The following is a 21,221-nucleotide window of genomic DNA, read 5'->3' on the forward strand; positions in this document are numbered from 1 at the left end:
CCTGTGCAGGGCTGGGGGAGGTGGGGTCTGCACAAGGGGGAGAAGAAGAGACAGCTCCCCTTCGGCTGGAAGAGAAAAGTTTTATTTTATTGCTGGGCCACCCACTGCTGCTGCCCCTGGGAACACCAGAGAGCGAGCTGCTCTTCTCAGCCCAGGGACAGGCTCCCCTCGGGCCAGGCACTTTTTTTTCCCTCCCCCTGCCAATGCTGCTGCCAGAGGAGAGCTTAAGGCTCTGGGCCAAAGTGCACCTCTTTTATCCAAAAATAAGCAGAGCCGCACTGCTCACAGGCCGAGCACCGTGGTGTGGGGGCCAGAGGGAAAACAAACTTTGCCTCTGGGAGTAGAAAGCAGCCGTGCGGCACTCGGAACTTCACCCCATGCCTGCGGGGAACAAAACCGAGTCCCGGCTTCAACCAGACTGTGGTTCTTGCGTGTCGCCTAGAAAATGAAGCGGACTACGCGGGGCACATCACAGCCAGCAAGTTTTAAAACAACACAGGCTGTCGCTGCTGCAGAGTAGAAATGATGCTCGGCCTCGGAGGACAGCTTGCATCGCAGAAGGTGAAGCGTAGAAGTGGCTGGCGTACAAAGCGGAAAGGAGCAGCCAAAGGGTCCTCCGGGGAAAGTTTTTATCTGTCCTTGGAGCCCAGCTTCTCAATCAGTTCCTGCAGAGGCGCCAACTCCCGCCTGTCGATCAAGTTGAATTCCTGGCAGGGGGAAAAAAGCAACACGAAAACTAAAGGTGCCACTCAGCTCTGAGGGAAACACATCCGGCCACCGCACGCGTGTTGGGGGTTGCAGCTGCCTCGCCCCGAGAAATTCAAGCATTTCAGGGCAACACCACTTTTTCTACTGTGCTGCTGAAGTCACACGTGCAGTCACCGAACAGGCTGTTAAAATACTGGTGAGGGGGGAAAAACCCCCAAGCCCGGTTTCTTTAGCTGCAGGCCGATAGCTAAAACCGAGGGAAATTTGAGCATTTACAGCTGACTTTGGCCACGCTTCCTGAAAAGAGAAAAAAACCCCCCAAAGCAACAAACCACCAAAAAACCAAACCCACAGCGCTGCAGCTGCATGATTTGCACGGTACGCAGGGTGTGAGCCGAGCGTATCTTCTGGCGCACGCCACAGCTGTAGATCTTCAAAGAGCGAGGTGGCGCTTAAAGTCCAGCTCCCTTTAAAAGCAAACGGGGAAGAAGAAACCCCAGAGGCCGCCGCTTTGCAACTTGCCTGCACAAAGAAGATAAAGTGCTTGAAGGAAGTGTTGAGGTGGGCCTCCTCCTGGAGCCGCATGACGGAATCGAAGTGCTGGTGGTAGATGTGGGCGTAGACGCGGAACAGCCGCTTCAGGATCGTCTTGGCCACCGACATGAAGTTCTTGGGAAAAGGGACGCCTGAAATGCACCAACCCACACGGACGAGTCCTTCAGTTCCATGGGAAATACCGAAGCGAGACGGCTCGGTCCCATACGCGAGGCCCGCTCTGTCACGCTTACCGATCTTTGAAGGGAAGAGCGTTTCGTCATCCAGCTGGTCCTGCACCCACGTCATCAAGTAATCGATGTACTTCGGAGCCGAGCACTTGATCGGCTTCTTTATGTTGGTGCCGTCCGCCCAGTGGTACTCGTACCTGCGGGGAGAGGGAAGGGAAATAAATTCTTGGCTCCCTGAGGAAAAACTGCATTTTCAGGCGCCGTGGCTTCCCGCTTATCTCAGAGGATCCCAGACACTCGGACTCCTCAAAGCGACAAGAGAAGCGTTTTGCTTTATCAAGTTTCCCCAAGCACAAAGCAACAAGAGGCAGCGTTTGACCCTCAAAACAGAACTTCAGCCACTTTGTGGCAACCTCCTCTGACATCACCATTTCCTTAAAATGAGACAAAACCTGGCCAAAGAGGAAGCGTCTGGGCCATCGCCCACCAGCCCAATTAATTCACCTTTGGCTTTCTGACAGTCTCCAGGAATCTGACACTCCCGCTCCCCAAGACGGCCAACTTCTCTGAGAGGCCGTCCCCAGGGCTGCCCGTTAGCCAAAGGCTCTTGGAAGCCACCAGGTCAAATCGACACATGTGCTCATCGATCCCACGGCTCCTCCGAACCGGGCAGACGTGGACTGTCATGCCACGTGACAACGCAACCTGCTTTCTCCGAGATCTTTTGCAAAAACCCTTAAAAAGCAGAGGAACGCCCCCCCCCCCCCCCCCCCCCCCCTCCGTTTTGGCTGTCGCCTCTGTTTTCACTTGTCGTAGGTCACAACAGTGCCATTTAAACAGGAAGTCGTTACAGGAAACGTCCCCGAATATAGAAATGAGAACTTGCAATCCAGATACTTCTTGAGTAGAAAAGCGAGGCAGGATGTTACACAGCACCCTAAAAATACTGCCCACCAGCCAGACGTCACGCTGCTGCCCCAAGAACCTCGAGCAACCGTACGAGCGCGATACCCTGCTGTAGCTTCCCCTCGGCAAAACACACAAGCACAGAACCAACGCCTACTAAGTCTTCTCCCTGCAGGTATTCGCACCTCCTAAAAACCTCCTAAAAACAACGGAGCCTGCGCTGCTCCGACTTCCTCTACAAAGTAGTTGCACATCAGCCAGCTAAATGTGCCCCCCAAAGCCCACCGCCCACGCTTCTCGCCTGGGTGCCAGCGCGAACCAAGGGACACCAGCCCCTAAAAGCGCCTTGGGACAACACGCACTCCCCATGCTCTTTTCAGCACTGGGATAAGTGTTAACATTTTAGACAACACCAGCCTCGATGAGGTGTAGGGATCACAGGACCCCAAAGATGCTTAGCCGTTCCCTCCTGCACCTACCAGTCTTGATAAGCATGAGGTTCCCTTCCCAGCTTGAACTCTCCACAACAACAGCGGTGCTGGGCTGCTCTCTTCACCCCGTCGCACGCACCGTAAACCAACCCGAGCGCGCACCGTCTCGCACCCCACACTGGCAGCGGCAGCTTTAGAACCGCTCGTGCTTAGAAAAACCCTGCTACAGCCTCTTAGAACACTGGCTCTGCAAGGCAGCACATCATAGAGGTTACTACGAGACTCCGACAGCAAGACCAGACACTTCCAGTCAGGTTAGATCTCTCCTTTTCTTTAAAACAAACCATTTCAACATCACATCTTTCCAAACCCGATCGACAGGGGGAAAAGAGATCCCCAGTTGTGCTTCCCCTGGACAGACGTTCAACGGACAGACCAAACGACAGCTACCGACGCCACACAGCCTCTCTGACAAGACTGTGTGGCTTCATGTGTGTGTAAATGACACCTGGGAGCATGATGCTGCGCCTCAACCTGATCCGGACATGTCCCAGCCTCTTTCTGGAGTCTTTCTACACACACTTGAGCAACCTGCACACTCGCGTACTTCCCCGTGTAGGAATTGCGGCCACAGCCCGCAGTAAACTCCGTACCTTGGTCCTGCGGACATGACCGGACAGCTCACCTCCGTGCAGAACTCCGTGATGGTCCCGTACAGCATGTTGATTTGGTTGAAGAAATCCACCGCTGGAAAGGAAACGCAGCCAGTTTACTCAAAAATGCAAACACAAAGTGGACCGGAGCACCGGTGTGCTCTCATTCAGCTGACGCAGCCTCCGAGGATCACCGTTGTGGGGATGAACGTCCCACAAAACTCTCACCCCCCTTCTGTACAACACATGGACAAAACATTTTGATCATCTAGGAATTCGGATTGCTCCGTCAATTTTTCCACCGTCTGGCTACCGCCTCTAACCAATTTGTACAGCACGAAGCTCCATTAGCCTCCCGTACCTTGGAAATGACTGCTTTAGGTTCCAGGCACCTTTAAAAACATACCTCAAAAACCTGATTGATTTTGATAATACTGGAGACACCTCCCTTAGGTTGAACCCCTAACTCACTGCCTTCCATCGCTCAAAACTACTTTTTCCTCCTCCAGTCTTCAAAGGAATGAAGTTCAAGGCCAGGGAGAGCAAGTGCTAAAAGCAAAATAAATTTGCAGTATTTGGCTTTTTCAGCTCTGCACGCAGCAATAATAAAACGAAAATAGAATCAAAAAAACCTCCACAAACATAGGGTTCAACGGAGAAAAGCATTCTGCTTTTTCCCTGGACTGTTTGCTGCCACCGTTTTTGCAGCCGATAGTGCTAACCAAATATCAACACCTGGGGCTTACTCCCCGGTACAAACCCAACCATTCACAGAACTAATAATTTTGCAAGTCTGAAGTCAAAAAACCCACCCCAAAACCACAATGGCACAGGTTCGTTTCTCGCTTCTGGAGCACAACCCCCCTCTGGTGCGGGGCCTGACCACCGTCGGCACGTCACGCCGCTTACTTTCCCTTTATCTCAATTCAGTTACCTAAATAGAGTATGCCTGGGGTAAGAATTTCATCTGGGGAATTTTGAGGTTCTTTATCAGGATAAAACCCAGAGATTTTCAGTTTTTCCACTCCACCTCTATGCTTGGGTGGGTCCCTCTTTCACAGGGCTTACTGTTAACTGCGATCCACTCATTAAGGTCCTCTCCCTCCGGCAACATAACCGCTTGTCTAAGGTTACCGCTCCCCAGAGTCGCTTCTGCATGTTTCAAGAGTTCATACTGATGGGAACCTTCGGGAATATTCTTCTTTGGTTTGAATGTTTTCGAAGATCGACTCCCACTGACACGAGAGAAAACATTTCCAGTTAGTCCTTTAGCAGCGTTCCCTTCCCAGAAATACTTCCCCTGTTACCCCTTGGCATACGGCACTTTTAATCGGGGTGACACCGGCCCTTCCCCGTCTCCCCTGCCGTCGGGGGAACAGATCCTACGTGCAAGCCACGGTGTTTCAGTCGGTGTCACAAAAAAAGCTCCTTGCACACCTCCCCCTTTCGCCTACCCTTTTTTTTTTAAAAAAAAAATCAAACATCCTACGCAAAGGCCCAAAGACTCATCAAGCAACAGTTGCTTTCGATTGCAGAAAGGAAAGCCCACGTAACTCTGCCAGGGAACGAAACGACCGGCCGACTGCCACTAGGTCAGTCTGACAGCGGCACATATTAGATGCCGAGCGCTCAAACACACCGTAGGAAACAGCTTGCTAAAAATAGCGACTTAATAGATTCCAGCCCTGAAATGCAAATCGCCACCGTAATCTTCCCTTACTGTGCTGCACCGACAGCTGCGCTCAGCAGCCAAGCCATCACACAGCTCCTGGCCAAACTCCCCCCATCCCTCCGACGGGGCCACCGGCACCGCAGCCTCTCCCCAGACAGCCCAACGCTGCCAAAACCTGCATGAATTTCGCTACGTCTCAACCTCAAAATGTTAACTTTCAGCCCCCGCCAGCTCTCTGCTCCTGAGCGAGGATGAGCAGGATGGCCAGGGCCAAAGCTTGGGGAAAACGGGCTTGTCCGGCGAGTGCTGCTTGGCGTTGGTGGCATCCCGGCCCCGTTGCACACAACCGGACGCGCTGGGGTGACACACACCTCGCGGCAGCTTCCTGCTGCAACCCAACGGCTTTGCACACTCTTGTTTATGCGCAACGCTTGGTGCGGAAATAAAAGACCTTTAGATCCAGCTCACTCTTAAACCAAGCTGCTGCCTCCTGCTACAGCCAAAACGCAGCCCCGGTGTGTTGCTGACCCTAGGCGGAAGGTCCCAAAAGGCAGACCCAGTGCATCGTCAGCCCTAGGGAGAGGCTCCCCAGCCCTTTCTGGTGCCACAAAACGCCTCCAGTCCTCGTCCACAGAACCTACCGGGCCTTAAGAGCCAGAAGCCCTCTCACGCTTTACAAATCTTCACATCTATGACACAGGTATGCAACAGCCCATCCCCTGCAGCGTGTTAAAGATGCATTTTCTACACCACATACCTGCGGGTCTACCAAATTAACAGCGTTTCCCCTGCAAATCAGGCCTGCCCCACCTCAGAGGGCAGCCCCTCACACAAGCACCAGCCAGCACCCTTGGCAAGGCACCGGAGCTTGTCCACAGATGCAGGATAAGGCCCACCTAAAGCCCACCCAGGTAGAAATCCCATGTCCCCAAAGTCCACCCAGGTGGAAGCCCCACACCCCCAAAGCCCCCCTCCCCATATCTGCCACTAAAGCAGAACATCCCTGCAAGCACCCCCACCCTTCAGGGCCTCCCCAAATTCCCCTGGAAGACCAACCCCTCAAAGTCTCCCCACCTGGAAGGGATTAACCCTCACAAGAGAACCCTTCCCCAGAGCCTGCCCTCTAAGACTGCCCCCCAAAAGGCTTTCCATCCCCTCACTCCCGCCCCCAAATTCAGCCCCCAATAGCCTTCCACAGCACCCACCCAACCTGGGGGTGCCAGCCCTTTCCGGCTGCCAGCCCCCCTCCACAGCCAGACCTGGGACCCTACCCCTGCAAGGCACCCCTGCCTGCCTCCCCCAAAAACATCACACCCCGGGCTTCCTCCACAGAACCACGCTCCTCCCCGTGCCCCACCAGGCCTTCCTCCCAAGGTCTTCCTCGGTCCCTTTTCATGCATCCCCAAGGACTCTTTTCAAAGCCTTCCCCCCTCCATACAGGTCCAGGGACCCCCCTCAACCCCCCCCCCCCCCCCGACCCCCAGGGCCTCTGTCCAAAGCCACCCAGGGCTCCCCCTAAAACCTCCTTGAAGAGCCCTCCCGTGTGTCACCGCAAGGCCCTCCTCATCCCCTGGACCCCAAAAGCCTCCCTCAAGGCCCAGGACGCCCCCAAACCCAACACCAAACTCCCGAACCCACCAGCCCCCCCCAAGGCCTCCCTCAGCACCCCCTGCCGCAGGAACCCCCGCAAAAGCCTTCCTCCCCCTCCAGTCCCAACCTTCAAGACCACCCCCAAGCGCCTCCCCCCGCTCAGCACCTCTCACAGACCAACTCCAACTGCCCTCCCCCCACAAAATCTCCTCACAACCCCTCCAAAGCCCCTCACAGACGCCATCCCTCAGAGGCCTTCCCCGCCAAAGCCTCGCATGCAGCACCTCCCCAAAAGACTCCCCTTATTCCTTCCCCCCAAAGGCCCTCGCAGCCTCCCGCAGCCCCCCTGCCCTCGGAGCCCCCCCGGGCCGGGCACTCACAAGAGGAAGCTCATGGCGAGGGGCGCCGGGCCGGGCTGAGGGGACGGGGGCGCCGCCGGCTGCTCGCGCGCGGCCCCAGCTCCCTGCGGGCCCCGCCCCGCCGCCGCCGGCTCTCGCGAGAGTTCCGCGGAGGGCAGGGTTTGCTGCGGAAGGCGGGGCCTGGGGAAAGGGGCGGGGCCTGGGGAAAGGGGCGAGGCCTCGCTCGGCGCCATCACCATGGCAACAGCCACACGCGCTGATGTCCACGTGGGTCTGTGCAGGCTTCGGCGCCCCCCACGGGCTTGGGCACCCCTAAAGCACCTCTCCAGGGACCTAGGCACCCCCAGAGACCCCTGTAGGCCTCAGTAGCCCCCACGGGCCTGGGCACCCCCCATGGGCGTGGGCACCCCTGAAGCAGCTCTCTAGGGCCCTAGGCACCCCCAGAGACCCCTATAGGCCTCAGTAGCCCCCATGGGCCTGGGCACCCCTAAAGCAGCTCTCTAGGGGCCTGGGCACCCCCAGAGACCCCTGTAGGCCTCAGTAGCCCCCACGGGCCTGGGCACCCCCCATGGGCGTGGGCACCCCTGAAGCAGCTCTCTAGGGCCCTAGGCACCCCCAGAGACCCCTATAGGCCTCAGTAGCCCCCACAGGCCTGGGCACCCCTAAAGCACCTCTCTAGGGGCCTGGGCACCCCCAAAGTTCCTCTCCAGGGGCCTGGGAACCCCCAGAGACCCCCATAGGCTTTGGTACCCCCCATGGGCCTGGGTACCCCCAGAGTTCCTTACTGGGGGCCTGGGCACCCCCAGAGCCCCCCTCCATGGGCCTGGGCACCCCCAGTACACCCCCACAGGCCTGGGCACCCCCTAGAGGCCTGGGCACCCCTAAAACTCCTCTCCAGAGACCTGGGAACTCCCAGAGCCCCCCTGCCCTGGCCCTTAGTTCCCCCAGTGGGCCTGGGCACCAGCACAGCCCCCCGCCATGGGCCTGGGCTCCCCCCCAAGGGCCTGGGAACCCCTGAAGCTCCTCTCCAAGGACCTCAGCACCCCAAGAGCCTTCCCCCATGGGCCTGGGCACCCCTCATGGGTCTGGGCACCCCAGAGCACCCCCATGGTCTTGGACACCCCCCATGGGCCTGGGCACTCCTAAAGCTCCTCTCCAGGGGCCTGGGAACCCCCAGAGCCCCCTTCCCATGGGCCTGGGCAGCCCCCTACCATAGTTCTTCCCCCAGCAGGGTCCCCTCTGCAACTCACATGCTCTTCCCCACCCCCCTTCAACCCTCCCTGATAACTCCCACCATCTTCTCCCAGCATCTCTTCTTCAGTGCCACACTGGGTTGGGCCCGTACATCCCCCCAGCCCCGGAGCCCCCGGCTGCTACCTGCGAAGCTGTCGGTAGGGACCAACTTCACAAGCTGAAATTCCCCCCAGACATCCTCAAGTTTGTCAAACCTTTTTCCCAGAGCTGATTTCTGCAGCTTTTTACCCTTTTTTTGCAGATACACAAATCCTCTAACCTACGTCTTAGCACAGAGCTGCTGTTATCGACCTAAAAAATTACTTTTAAATCCAGGGAGCGACCACGGCTACTATAAACAAGTTAAAAACTAAAATAAATGCCGTGAGGTTATTTTTGCTGGTGGCCAGGCCACCTCCGGCAGCTCTCACAGGCGGCATAGTGTGGGGCTGGCTCTGGTGGGACCATGGCTGGTGATCCTCGGTATTTCCTGAATGCTCAGGGAGCCATAAAAACCTCTCCAGGCTTTACCGAGCACCTCAATGACCTCGGGATAAACCTCCAAGGCTGCCCAAAGGGTACGTAGGGAAAAGCTAAGGAAAATAAAGGTGTGGGAGGTGGCTCATCTCGCTTAGTGCAGGCTCCTGACGATTTAGAGACTCTCCTTGTACCTCTTCTCCATGCAGGTTTCTTGCTTCCTTCTCCGCGATACCAGGGAGCATCGTTTACGCCTGTCCAGACCCGACCCATTGCCGTGAGCTGCCCGATGCCACGTGGGATCTGTTAAAAAACATATTGACGGCATTTAGTTTGGGACAAGAGCGTTTAATTTTTCCACCCATGGAGAGCATGGCCAGAAATGGTGGAGAAACACAAATGGTGAGTAACGGCTCCCTCTCATCATCGATGGATGCTGATGGAGGGCCACCCCGTGCCTGCGGAGGTGTGGGATTGGATTCTTGCCCTGCCGTGCCGGGATTGCTCCTAGCTGGGAGCGCCCGGTTTACCCCAGGTTTTGTGATGCCCGAGATGGGGTGGGATGGTAGCAGTGACATCCTGCAGCAAAAATCTTCCCTATTTTTGTAGCAGCTAAATTGCCTGTCCTGTGCACATTGGCTTACTCCCCAAACCAAGTTTAAAATTAACCCTAACCCCGGTGCTGTGTTTAATCTCATCCCAATCCCAGACTCAAACTCTAGCCCCAACCTGAATCCCATAGTTAACTACATCGCAGGCTCAAGCCTGGCTCAAGCCCTGATCCCAGCCCCATATTTAGCCCTAACTCCAATCCCAGCCCTAACTCCAGCTCTAGCATCAATCCCAGCCCCAATCCCATTCCCTCTCTCAGCCCTAATTCCACCTTAACCCCCAGGTTTTGCGCTGCCCAAGGAGGGGTGGGACGATACCAGCGACAACCCGCAGTGGAAATCTTCCCTTTATTTTGCCGCAAAACTACCCATCCTGGTGTGCGTCTGCCCAGTCCCAAACCCAAGCCTAAGCCTAACCCCAACAGCAGCCCAGTTTCAGATGTACTCACAGTCCTACATCTAATCTCATCCCAATCCCAGCCCCACAGTTAGCCCTAACTCCAATCCCAGCCCTGACACCAGCTCTAACACCAATCCCAGCCCCAATCCACGCCCCTATCCCATTCTCCCTCTTAGCCTCGATCCCAGCCCTGATCCCAGCCCTGATCCCAATCCCGATCCCATTCTCCCTTAGCCCCGATCCCAATCCTGATCCCATTCTCCCTTAGCCCCGATCCCAGCCCCGATCCCAATCCCGATCCTATTCTCCCTTAGCCCCGATCCCAGCCCCGATCCCATTCTCCCTTAGCCCGATCCCAATCCCGATCCCATTCTGCCTTAGCCCCGATCCCAGCCCCGATCCCATTCTCCCTTAGCCCCGATCCCAATCCTGATCCCATTCTCCCTTAGCCCTGATCCCAGCTCCGATCCCAATCCCGATCCCATTCTCCCTTACCCCCGATCCCAGCCCCGATCCCATTCTCCTTTAGACTCGATCCCAATCCCAATCCCGATCCCATTCTCCCTTAGCCCTGATCCCAATCCCGATCCCAGCCCCAATCCCATTCTCCCTCTTCGCCCCAATACGTGCCCCGATCCCATTCTCCCTTAGCCCCAATCCCTGCCCCATCCCATTGTCCTTTTTAGCCCCAATACCAGCCCAACCCCCACCCAAACCGCAGCCTTAAACTTGACCCCCAGCCCTGACCCCCAGCCCTAACCCCGACCTCACCCCAGCCAATGAGCGCCGCCGTGCCCAATTAGGGAGGCGAAGCCCCGCCCATCTCCACCTATCACCGCCCTCCTCTCTCTCCGCGCCGCCCACACCCTCTCCCGAGCGCCTCTCCTACCCCAATCGCAGCCGAAGACCGCCCGCCACGCCCCGCCTCCTTTCTCCACTCCACCATTCAATTCTGCCCTCCGCGCCGCTCGCCGCGGCGATTGGCTGCCGCCGGCCGCCAGGAGGGGAGGGACCGGACCCTCCGCGCTATATAAGGCGGCGGGCGGAGCGGCCTCCCGCAGTGCCGCCTCCCGCCAGGTGACCGTCGCTACAGCCGCCGCTGCTATGGCAACCGCGCTCTGCCCGCTCCGCGCTCTCGGCTGCGCCGCGCTGCGCCCCCGCGGCCGCCGCCTGCACCTCAGCGCGCCCAGGTACGGCCCGGCCAGGGCGGGGGCCGCAGGCAGGGGCAGCAGGGCCCGCCCGGCCCCTCCACCCGGCCGCGGGATGGGTTGAGGAGGGGGCGGCCGGTCCGGACCCCCCGCACCCCCTGGGCAGGGGCCCGGCGCTGCGGTGCCGGGCTGAGCGGGGCGGCCCCCAGCGGCCATCCCGGGCGGTGCAGGCTGATGAAATCCCGCTCCCGCCTTGCGTGGGGTGCGCTGGGCTCCCCCCGCCCGGGCAGGGGGGCCCCGGCCCTGCCCGCACCCGGGGGGGGGGGCGCGCTCTGGGGGCCGGCCCGCAGGCTCCGCGGGGCTGGAGCGGTGTGAGGGGCCGAAGCCCCCCCCCCAGCATCCCCCGGACGGGGCGCCCGCTGGCCTCCTCTGCCCTCCCTGCTCATCCCACCGCTTCCCTGCAGCTCCCGGGGGGCTGGTGCTGCTTCCCGCCCCCCCCAGGGCCCAGGCTGGGCACCCCAGCCCCACCGAGGGGGAAGGTTCAGGCAGGATCTGGGCATGGGGGGGTCTCCAGCTTGATGAATTCCCCTTTTCCCAGCTGGCCAGGTGCTTGGCACAATTTCTTTTACATCTAAGCAGATGGATGGGAATTCAGCTGGGAAGCTATGATAAGAACTGGGGAGCCGCTGGGCTGGGGTTTTCCCAGTTGCTGTTAAGTAGGTTTCCCTGGGGTGGTTGCTTTCCGGGATGAAGTACCACTTAATTCCCAGTAAACGAGGAAAAACCTACGTATTTGAATAGGGCAGGGATTAAGAAAGCGCAAAAGATCCTCAGCATCTAAGTATCCGTGCAAAAGGCTTTCCCTTTTTTCCTTTTTCCATTCCCTCCCTGGGATGGTACCTTGCAGCTGCCCCGTGCCGGCGTGTCCGGAGCGGTTCTCACGGTGGCTCTTCCCAGTTGGCAGCTGGCCCCGGAGCTCCAGGATCAGGATGGGACCTAGAGAAGGTCAGAAGACAGCAGTGCTGGGCTCAGCGTGGGTCCTGGTATGAGAAGGTCTCTCCTTGAGGCAACTGATGGAGTTTTCCGGAGAAACTGCAGCGGTTCAGCTTCTTCCACTGGGATGGGGTGGGGGGAGCTGGCACTCGGGCTTTCTCCTGTGGGCCAATTGTCCCCTGGATTCCTGGGGCAAGTTGAGTGGCTGGTGGAGTTGTGTTCGCGACTGCTTTGGAAATATTTGGGGAAAACATCATAAATGACAGGAACGCTGTAGGAAACAGCTTTGCCTGCTCCAGCCAAGAGGTGGGAATAACTGGGCTGGGGGCTGAGGCGCTGGTCGGACAGCCAGGTGGCATGGCAAGGCTTCAGCGCTGCGGTCAGGTCTGGAAGTGAATCCTCTCACAAAGGCACCGGTGAATGAGAACAGTGTTGAAAGAGGTACAGTGATATACCTGGAGGGAGAAAACCGAGCGTCAGCGGTGCGGGCAGCCATGGCCTCCCAGCTCGCTGCGGGTCACGCCAGTCTTTCTATATACTGCTGCAGGGTATCCAGTTGCTTGGAATGAATTTGGCAGGGACTGGCTCATCCCGTTACTGATTTAGGCTAGAAATGCACGCGAGGAGCTGGATTGATGAACAGTCCTTCCTGCTCCAGCTGGATGTTGGAGCCTGGCGGGGGAAGGTGACACCCCGTACCCCCAGCCCAGCTTCAACAGCCTGGAGCTAGGACCGTAGCGGTGGCAGCGATTACTTGAGCAGGGGAAGGCATGAGATGGGCTTGTGCTATGCTTGATGGGCCAGCGGTCTCGCCGAGGGATTTTTAGGGGATGAGGATGTTGAGGAGGGTGTGGAAGTGTGGCATGCCATGCCTCCTGCGCCACGTCCAACCAGCCAGAATTACTCGATAGACCTCTGGTGGTGGAAGCTCCGAGTTCTACTTCATGCAAGTCCTTTTTAGCGAAGCGTTCGTGCCTTCCTCAGGGATGGGTGACTGGCTTCCTAAAAATGGGAGCTAAGGCTTGAAACGCGTGCCAGGCAAACGAGAAACGCGGAGACTGTGCCCTGCAGAGAAGAATAGTGTGTATGCTTTTCTCGGGCTGCGCAAATAATTTGGGCTCTCCAGCAGTCTCATTTGCTGATCCTGGCTTTGGGCAGTAAATGAAGACTGAAATATGCTGCTTAACGTGATTTGCATAAAAGTGCAATAAGCTTGTAAGAGCTCCAGTAAAAGAGCCTTTTCCACCCTGGCTTGTGGTTGGCATCTTTTTTTTTTTTTTTTTTTTTTTCCTGGTCTGCGTTGCACAGAGTTTGGATTTGATGGTCCTCATGATGCTGACCGGTAACACTTGATCTGTTGCAGAAACGACGCGGTGGTGATTTCTGGCAAGAAGCTGGCCCGGCAGATCAGGCAGGAAGCCCGTCACGAGGTCGAGCAGTGGGTAGCGGCCGGAAACAAGAGACCCCACCTCAGTGTCGTTCTTGTCGGTGAAAACCCAGCGAGTCACTCCTACGTACTGAACAAAACCAAAGCAGCTGCCGATGTTGGTATGTCTTTGTGCTCCGCTCCAGGAAAGCGCAGCGAGTGGCTGGTTTATCTTCCCTGAGTTCGGAGTCCTCCGTGCCGGGGGAAGCTGGCTGGGATGCATCTGTCTGGCAGCTTCTCACCTCAGCTGCGTGGCAGTTCATGTTTGCCGCGGCGTTTTGGCTGCCTTCATCGCTGCGCTGGGGTTGTAGTTCACAGATGTGGCTGACACGTGCTTTGTGCCATTTGAACCCTTCAGGGCAAACGTCAAGCTCTGTAGTTGGCATTTTCAGGCTTCCTAGGGCCAGGTACAGCACAGACAGGGCTCTGATTTCCTTTTTCCTCGACTGCCTGAGATGGAGCCATCATTCAGCCACCTCCGACTTCTGCCAGCCTTGCAAGCTGAGGTCCTGCTTGGTGTTCAGCCAAGTATGCTTCTGGAGGAAATGTGCTGAAAGGGGTTAGGGGCAATAAATGGTTTAATTTTCCTCCAGTTCTGTGCTCCTGATGCCTTATTTTTTCTATTTTTTATTTTTTTTTGGCTGACATCCCCTTCTTTCTGTGTCAGGAAGGGACCGCAGGATGGGCAGTTGCATCTTCATTGTAGCATGCCGTGGTTGGCTTTCTCTAAGCCCTCCCTGCATGCAGAGGGTCTTGGCATTCAAATAGGTCATTAGACCGATGCTAATGGTCCTGAACCATCACTCGCAAGACTTGTGAGGGTCTCCTGCCTGGGAGGTGCTCGTTGTTACACAAAACACACAATCCTTGGTGTGTGCCTGTCAGATCTGGTAGAGCAATGAAACAGGACAGCTTAAATCCGCACGGATTAAGGAAACTGCTGTCCCGCTTGCGCAGATGTGGCTCTAACGCGGCGCTTTCGATGGTTGCGCAGGAATCAGCAGTGAAACCATCCTCAGGCCGGCCTCTATCACTGAAGAGGAGCTCCTGGATCTGATCAGCAAACTCAATAACGATGCCAATGTGGATGCCCTGCTGGTACAGCTTCCTTTACCCGGTGAGTAGCTAGATTTCCATCCGTTTCACTTGTACGTAAACTTTCTGTGGGTTTGTATGTGCCAGAGGGGAGGAGCAGCACAGGGGCTGTCCTGTGACACCAGAGGTGGCATCCTGCCACCATGCAACTTGAGGATGATGCAGCTACTCCATCACCCAGCTGCCTGTGGGAGTTAAGTTGCTGGAGGGGTGGGTCACCGAAATCTGTTCTTGTGTGGAGAGTATCAGCTTCCAGAGCTAGAGGATTGAACTGGGTTGTGACACTTGAAGCTGCCTAAAAATACCCTCTCGGCATTAGCAACGTGGTCCCAAAGCAGTTCCAGTCCCCTTTTGCTGGGAGCTGTTGGCCTTGACCTTGCTTAGACGTCTTGAGTAGCTTGAAGCCTCCAAACTCCGCACGGGGCTGGTGCAGCAGGTCGGGGCTCTGGCTGACTGCAGAGATTAGGGTTTTTTTTTGGCTGATCCTTGGGGTTAAAGCTCTCTGCTCTCCTCCAGAACATATCGATGAGCGCAGGATTTGCAACGCTGTGACTCCAGACAAAGATGTTGATGGCTTTCACGTGATCAACGTGGGGCGCATGTGCCTTGACCAGGACTCCATGCTGCCGGCCACCCCGTGGGGAGTGTGGGAGATCATTAAGAGAACAGGTAAGCTGCTGCAGTGTTTGGCTGCTGTCTGGCGTAACCCCAGCTCGTGTCTGTTTGAAGAGATCCCCATCTTGGCCTCTGCAGGCATCCCGACGCTGGGGAAGAACGTGGTGGTGGCTGGCAGGTCGAAGAACGTGGGCATGCCCATCGCCATGTTGCTGCATACGGACGGCAGGCACGAGCGGCCGGGAGGTAGGAGCTTGGTGGTCTCGGAGCCTGGGCAGATGCAGAAGGAAACCCTCTGCCTGTCCTGCTGGCCTCTTCAGGCTCCTACAGCCGTCCTGGGAGCGCCTGGGGAACTCTGGCCCACCCCGTGGGCTCAGGTCAAGGTTGAGGAGTTAACTCCACGCTTTAAGTCTGTCTTGTAGCATTTTGGAGCCTTGTTCAGTGAGTCCTTGTCCTTTTCCGTACCAGATCCCCTCCTCTGACTCCGTGGGCTGCTCCCTGGGGTTTGTCATCGGGCTCTGATAAATACATGGGTGGTCCAGAGCGGGGAAGACTTGGAGAAGCGGCTCGGTTTGGGTAATAAATGTGAGTTAAAAAGCTCCGCCTCCCCCTCTTGTAGGTGATGCCACAGTCACAATATCCCACCGCTACACTCCCAAGGAGCAGCTGAAGCAACACACGATCCGCGCTGATATTGTGGTAGCGGCAGCAGGTAGGACCCGGCTCCGATCGCGTGGGCAAGGCGCTGGCGTGGTGTTTGCGTGGGGCAATCCTTGCGCGTAGGAGGCAACGCCGCTGGCATCAAATGCCCTGGTGCCTTATCTAAAGCAGCTCTGGTGGCTGACAAGACCTGCTGTAGGTGAGGGCTTGGGATGGTGGGCGAGGGGCTGTTTGAGCCAGGCAGTTTATCCTGCAATTAAGCATCAGAGCCACAGACTTGCCCTTCCTAGCAAAGGAAACCTTTGAAATGTAAAATAACATCTGGCAGGAGGGCTGGCTGTGCCAGCGGGCACCTGGTTGGATCTGGAGAACAGCTATAGACAGGCCCCGTTGTGCACGCAGACAGCTCTGTATTTATGTGAGGAGGAGGAGGAAAAAAAAAAAGCCATCTGCTTACCTAGAGGTGGTCACAATGCTGGGGGACAGCTGCAGTGCCATCCTCGGGTCACTCGGAGGTGTAATCCTCTCCAGGTTGTATCCTTGGCACGGAGGTAGATCATAGTTAGAGGTGCTGAGCTGACTTGGGGTGTCTGTCTGGCAGCAGAAGCAGGGTGTGAGCCTGTGTGGCGGGAGGAGAGAAAATTGGGTTGGAAATTGGGTGTGAAGAGACAAGGGGCTGGAAGGATTAGAAGCGGTGGTGAAGGTGACAGCGTGCGTGATGACGGCAGAAGTGCTGCTGGTGGGTCAGATGAGTTGCCAAAGGTGGTGGGCAGAGCAGAGGAAGGCTTGCATGAAAGGGTTAACTAAGGGGGGGGGGGGGGGGGGAAGGAGTTCCTCCCTGGGTCAACTGAGGCCACAGGATCTGGCAGAACCAGACAAACACACCCCACCCTGGGAGGGGGGCTCAGCCACCACAAGCTGCTGCTCCCCCTCCCCCTCTCCCTGCCCTGCTGGGGGTTTTACAGCCCCTGGGTGAAGCCAGGGCCTCTGCCGAGCTGGCTCGTGGTGGTTTCAGATGGGTTGTGGTGGTCTTGGATGGGTTGTGGTGGTCTCAGACGCTGCTCCAGCTCGCTGACATAGCATGGGTGCAAAAATGTTGCTGGAGCTGCGTGAACAACCGCAGACTTGAAATGCGGTAAAGTTCCAGCTTGGAGAGGATGCTGCGGTCCCAGCAGCTCCCTGGGGGTGGATTCCAGTTCTTTACACTCGGGGGTGATTGGTAAACCACTCTGACTTGCTGGATTGTACCATGGTGGGTAGGTCTGCGTTCCATAGGGTCACTTAGGAAAGACCCTCAAGCTCGGAGTCCAACTGTTCTGTGGGGCAGGAAGGCCCAGGTGGGTGGAAACACAACGTGGGGGCCGGGGGGGTGGGGTGGGGGGCTGTTCTGCACCGCCCTGAGCGTCTGGTGCTGTTTTCTTGCAGGCATACCCAACCTGATCACAGCTGACATGATCAAAGAAGGAGCTGCGGTGATTGACGTGGGAATAACGAGAGTGCAGGATCCTGTCACCGCCAAGCTGCGGCTGGTCGGGGATGTGGATTTTGAAGGTACGGGAAGGCTCCGCGCCCGGCTTCTGTAGCAGGAAACATCCAGATGTGCTGAGAAAGGGGGGAGGAGGCCCCGGTTCGTGCAGCTGAGCAGGTGTGGACTTTTGCTTGTGTTCTCTTGCTTGGTGCATCAATATTGTACCGTATGCAAGGGTGCAGCCTCCTCCCTGTAGTATGCCATGAGGAAGCTGTGTGCTGCCAGGCAGAGGAGACTCATCCTGAGCCGAAGCGGTGAGGTGGCTTTGCCTCGTAGCTCCAGTCCATTGCTTGTACCGCTGCTTTTAAATAAAAACAGGCAAAACTTACCTTCTGGCTTGCTACTCGCTGGCCTTGCTCACCGCTCCGCTGCAGCGATGCCCAGATGGGCTGTTGGGGGGGGCTCTGCGCTGCTGGGTGCCTGGTGGAAGACACCAGAACCTCCTCCTGGAAGAAAGAGAGAGGGTGCATGTTCACATCGTTAGTGTTTATTGAGGCTGCCCTCAAGGGTGGGCGTGAAGACCACATCTAGTCTTGGGTTTGGCACTTCTGTTCTAGAAATCCAGGTGCTGGAGCTTGCTTTTAGCTTTTCCCCCAAACTCAGGCTTTGCAGTTCGGCACGCTCAGTAGCGGGGGTGGATGGACTTGGGTGTGCTCCGTCCTGCCCTGGCTAACGAGGTGGGGAAAAAAGTCCACCTTGGGAATCTACTCTTCCTTAGCTGGCAATCCCGAAGGAACTGGAGCCAAGTTAGATTGGTTGTGGCTTCTTCCTAGCCAGCCAGCTTGGTAAGCGATGGAAAGAGGACTCGGATGCTAAACTTGAGCTTTCCCTCCGGCAGGGGTGAAGAAGAAAGCCAGCTACATCACTCCGGTCCCTGGGGGAGTTGGGCCCATGACGGTTGCCATGCTGATGAAGAACACCATCATTGCTGCCAAGAAGGTCTTGAAACCCAAAGAGCTGCAAGCATTAACTGCTTAACGTGGGACTCTTTAGCACTGAAAACAACATTCCAAACAGATTCCCAAACAGGCCGATAGAAAATGCAATATTTCTATTTATTGTATGGGAAGTGGAATTGCCTATTCTGAAGTCACAGGTATTTACGGGAAGCTGAAGCATATGCACATTAGTTGTACTAACGTGTAAGCACCTACACTCCTGGCCTACTCGTGCTAGCAAAGCTGCTTTTCGTTTAAGCTGGCTCTTCTCGGCCGCCTGCCCTTGCAGGGACGAGGCAGCGGTTGGGATCCTGGTCCTGGGAGCTCCGCGTGGCGTTGGCGATCCCAGCAGTGCAAAAGCAATGGCCTTCGTGGTTCTCAGCAATGCTCAGTCTGCCCGCACTGCTTGCGTTTGACTCGTGCTGCAGTCCTCTAGTCAGTGCTGGCTGTTTGGTTTGAGTTAAGCTCTTCTCTAGAAGTTACTTGAGGGAGAAAGAAAAAAAAAAAAAAAAAAAAGCCATATGTCTCTTCTCAGCCTGTGTGAGGTTCTGGGCAGTGACAGATCTGTTACGTGTTCTGGTGTGCAGCTAAGCCTTTTGGGGTTGGTTTTTTTTGCTATTTGGATGGTAACTTTTTTAAAAAGCCTTTTTTCCTAACCAAAGAACAAGAGGGGAGGGCTGTTGGTGTCTGTGCTGGGTACAAGGGAGGGTTCCTGGACTGTATTGTAAAGCGTGCAAGTATGTAGTGAATAATGCAGGCTAACTCTAAATAAAGGATGAAAAGACACACAAAACCCAACCCTGCTTGCATTCTAAAATTATTACTAAGTCTTTTGCTTCTCCCAGAAAAGGAGAGCTGCCCCAGCACTTGTTTATTAAAGCCCTGGCTGTGTGAGCTCCCTTTTGCCCCCGCAGTGCAGGGTTAGGTCTGGCTTTCTCCCCAGGCTCAGCCAGGAGCTTGAGCATCAGCATCTTCATCATCTCACTGTCACGCCTGAACAAAACCTCACCAGCTTCCTGACTGTTTCCTAGCTCCATTCATCTGACAAGAAACTCATTAGAGGACTAAGTTTATATCTGTGAGCTCTAATTACCCACTGAACATTAACCTTACCTGAAGGTTGCAATGCCTTGGGCAGGATGGAAGAACTTAAGACCCCAGTGTTGTTTGTGGGCAGCGAGGCGAGTCCTTCCTCTCCACATATTCCCGGGAAAGGCTGGTTGTGATGCTAAAGGGCTGTTGCTTATAAAAAGACTGAACACATGGGCAGGAAAGCTGAGGTTTGAGGACTCTGCACCAGAAACACACTAAGAGCTGAGACTCATTGAAACAAGGTTTATTGGGTTGTATCACCGATAAATACAAAATGGTTAAAGTGGTACCGCAATGGAGGTGGCAAATCTGAGATGCTCCACTGTTTTCAGATAGAAAAAAAAAAAAAGTATAAACCACGTGTGAACCTTGCAAAATGGACAAATTTAGTCAAAACAAGCTGGATGCTAGAGTGGCTTCAGCTCTGCTCTATGAAACATCAACCCAGAGTCCGCAAAGCCTTTCTGGGGGTGTTGCGCAGTAGAGCTGATGTACTGGATAAAGCAAATTAACCTGTTTGATTAAAATCATAAGCCTACCTGTACCACGCTTCAGCTACCACACAGGAGATTGGTACAAAATGCTACAAAACAGACACGATGCGTTTGAGTTGAAATAGTTCTTAATGTTAACGTCAAGCTACGTGGCTCTCGCTTAAGTGGGGACGGGAGTTAATACTGCGTTAATCTCACCCCGTTTCCCCAGGAGGTGTACCTGAACCAGAAAAAAAAAAATCAGCGATAAATAGGAAATTGCCTTCAAGTCTTCGTTGGACTCGACTATTTACAGAGAACTGGGATCTGTCCCATGCCAAGGTTCAGACCAGTTGCAATATTTAACTGGTGTCCCAGAAACCCCCCCGTACAGCAGGTAGGCGGCTTCTGCTCGGGGGAAGGGTTTTGAGCTCTGTGAGGTTTGAAAAAGAGAGGAAAGAATAAGGAATCCATCTATGAGGGTTTCAAATGGAGAAGAATTAAAGAATCTCCATCTAGCAAATATAAGTAAAAAGCTCGTGGAAGGGAAAAAACCAAAACATTTTAAAGGCCCCGGCACTGCTGGAAAAACAGGTGGTGAGAGCTGGGCAGCACCAAGCCCAGCTGGGTGCCGGCGTTGGCTCCCAACCCGCTCCCTTCCCTTCCCTTCCCGGCGGAGCCGGAGGCAGCGGCGGTGGGAAGAGCCCTCTGGGGAGCCGGGATGCTGATGGAGACCTGAGCGGGAGCTGCTGGGGCCGAGCCTGAGAGCCGGGGTGGGTACGTGGCGGGGGGGCAAGCTCTGCCCTCCCCGTGAGGAGCCACCACGGGCGAGTAATGAGGGTTGAGGAGCTAAAGTGGGAGCAAAGCCCTTCGTCGGGGGCTGGGCAGGCAGAGGGGGCTCCTCCAGCATCTGGGGGGAGAGAGGGGGCTGGTGCCGACCCCAGGGCCAGCGGTGGTGCTGGGAGAGCTGCGGGTGAGGACATGGCGATGGGCGACCGAACGGCTTTGCTGCAGCCATCGTTCCCATTTCCCAGTGGAAACCGTGCCCCGCTGCCTGCGGAAACCATTCCCGATTGCCTGCGGAAGCCCAGGTCCCGTTCCCCGCCCTGCCCGCCCTCTGCAGCCCAGCTCTGGTTGCCCTCAAGCAGCAACAACCTTAAAGCCGAGCTTCCCTTCCCAGGGCATCAGCTCCTCTGCATCCCTGCCGTCCCTCCTCATCCTCTCGTACGCACCCCTCGGGGCAGCAGAGCCGGGTCCCACCCCCCCCGGCCACCGGCGGGTCCCTCCTGCATCCCTGCCGCCACGCCTGGGATGCTGCTGCCAAAAGGGCCCCCGGTTGCCGTGGCTCGGGACCACCACCACAAATCCCTTCAGAAAACAAGACTCCCCAAGAGCCACGTTGCCATTCCAGGGACTGGGAAGCAAGGATGCGCGCTCCCCCTTCCTTCTCAGCCACGCAAACCCCCTCCCCACCCCAACCCCCCCCTA

At 56.3% G+C, this 21,221-nt stretch overlaps 2 protein-coding genes and 1 long non-coding RNA gene across 5 annotated transcripts; 1 reads left to right on the forward strand and 2 right to left on the reverse strand.

Moving 5' to 3' along the window:
* Window positions 1-66: 66 nt before the first annotated feature.
* MOB1A (MOB kinase activator 1A) lies at window positions 67-9,045 on the reverse strand. Of its 3 annotated transcripts, none has more exons than XM_037371610.1 (6): window positions 8,949-9,045; window positions 4,492-4,658; window positions 3,424-3,517; window positions 1,497-1,630; window positions 1,231-1,394; window positions 67-707 (listed from the first exon to the last, which is right to left on the reverse strand). In XM_037371610.1, exons 1-6 carry the CDS (start codon window positions 8,957-8,959, stop codon window positions 630-632), a joined length of 648 nt encoding a protein of 215 aa, XP_037227507.1. In that variant the 5' UTR covers window positions 8,960-9,045; the 3' UTR covers window positions 67-629. The 3 variants fall into 3 exon arrangements, with proteins under 3 accessions (XP_037227507.1, XP_037227504.1, XP_037227505.1); XM_037371607.1 differs by lacking the exon at window positions 8,949-9,045 and adding an exon at window positions 7,066-7,190; XM_037371608.1 differs by lacking the exons at window positions 1,231-1,394; window positions 8,949-9,045 and adding an exon at window positions 7,066-7,190.
* A 1,767-nt stretch (window positions 9,046-10,812) lies between these two features.
* On the forward strand, window positions 10,813-18,966 carry MTHFD2 (methylenetetrahydrofolate dehydrogenase (NADP+ dependent) 2, methenyltetrahydrofolate cyclohydrolase). Its single transcript, XM_037371606.1, has 8 exons — window positions 10,813-10,955; window positions 13,270-13,454; window positions 14,327-14,449; window positions 14,944-15,096; window positions 15,181-15,288; window positions 15,662-15,754; window positions 17,128-17,253; window positions 18,069-18,966. Exons 1-8 carry the CDS (start codon window positions 10,870-10,872, stop codon window positions 18,206-18,208), a joined length of 1,014 nt encoding a protein of 337 aa, XP_037227503.1. The 5' UTR covers window positions 10,813-10,869; the 3' UTR covers window positions 18,209-18,966.
* On the reverse strand, window positions 18,421-21,214 carry LOC119140343. The gene is made up of 2 exons (XR_005101598.1): window positions 19,282-21,214; window positions 18,421-18,650 (listed from the first exon to the last, which is right to left on the reverse strand). It is a non-coding gene; the product is annotated as an uncharacterized LOC119140343 (long non-coding RNA).
* Window positions 21,215-21,221: the final 7 nt, after the last annotated feature.

The sequence above is a fragment of the Falco rusticolus genome, chromosome 20 (genome assembly GCF_015220075.1).
Source record: "Falco rusticolus isolate bFalRus1 chromosome 20, bFalRus1.pri, whole genome shotgun sequence".
Lineage (NCBI taxonomy): Eukaryota > Metazoa > Chordata > Aves > Falconiformes > Falconidae > Falco > Falco rusticolus.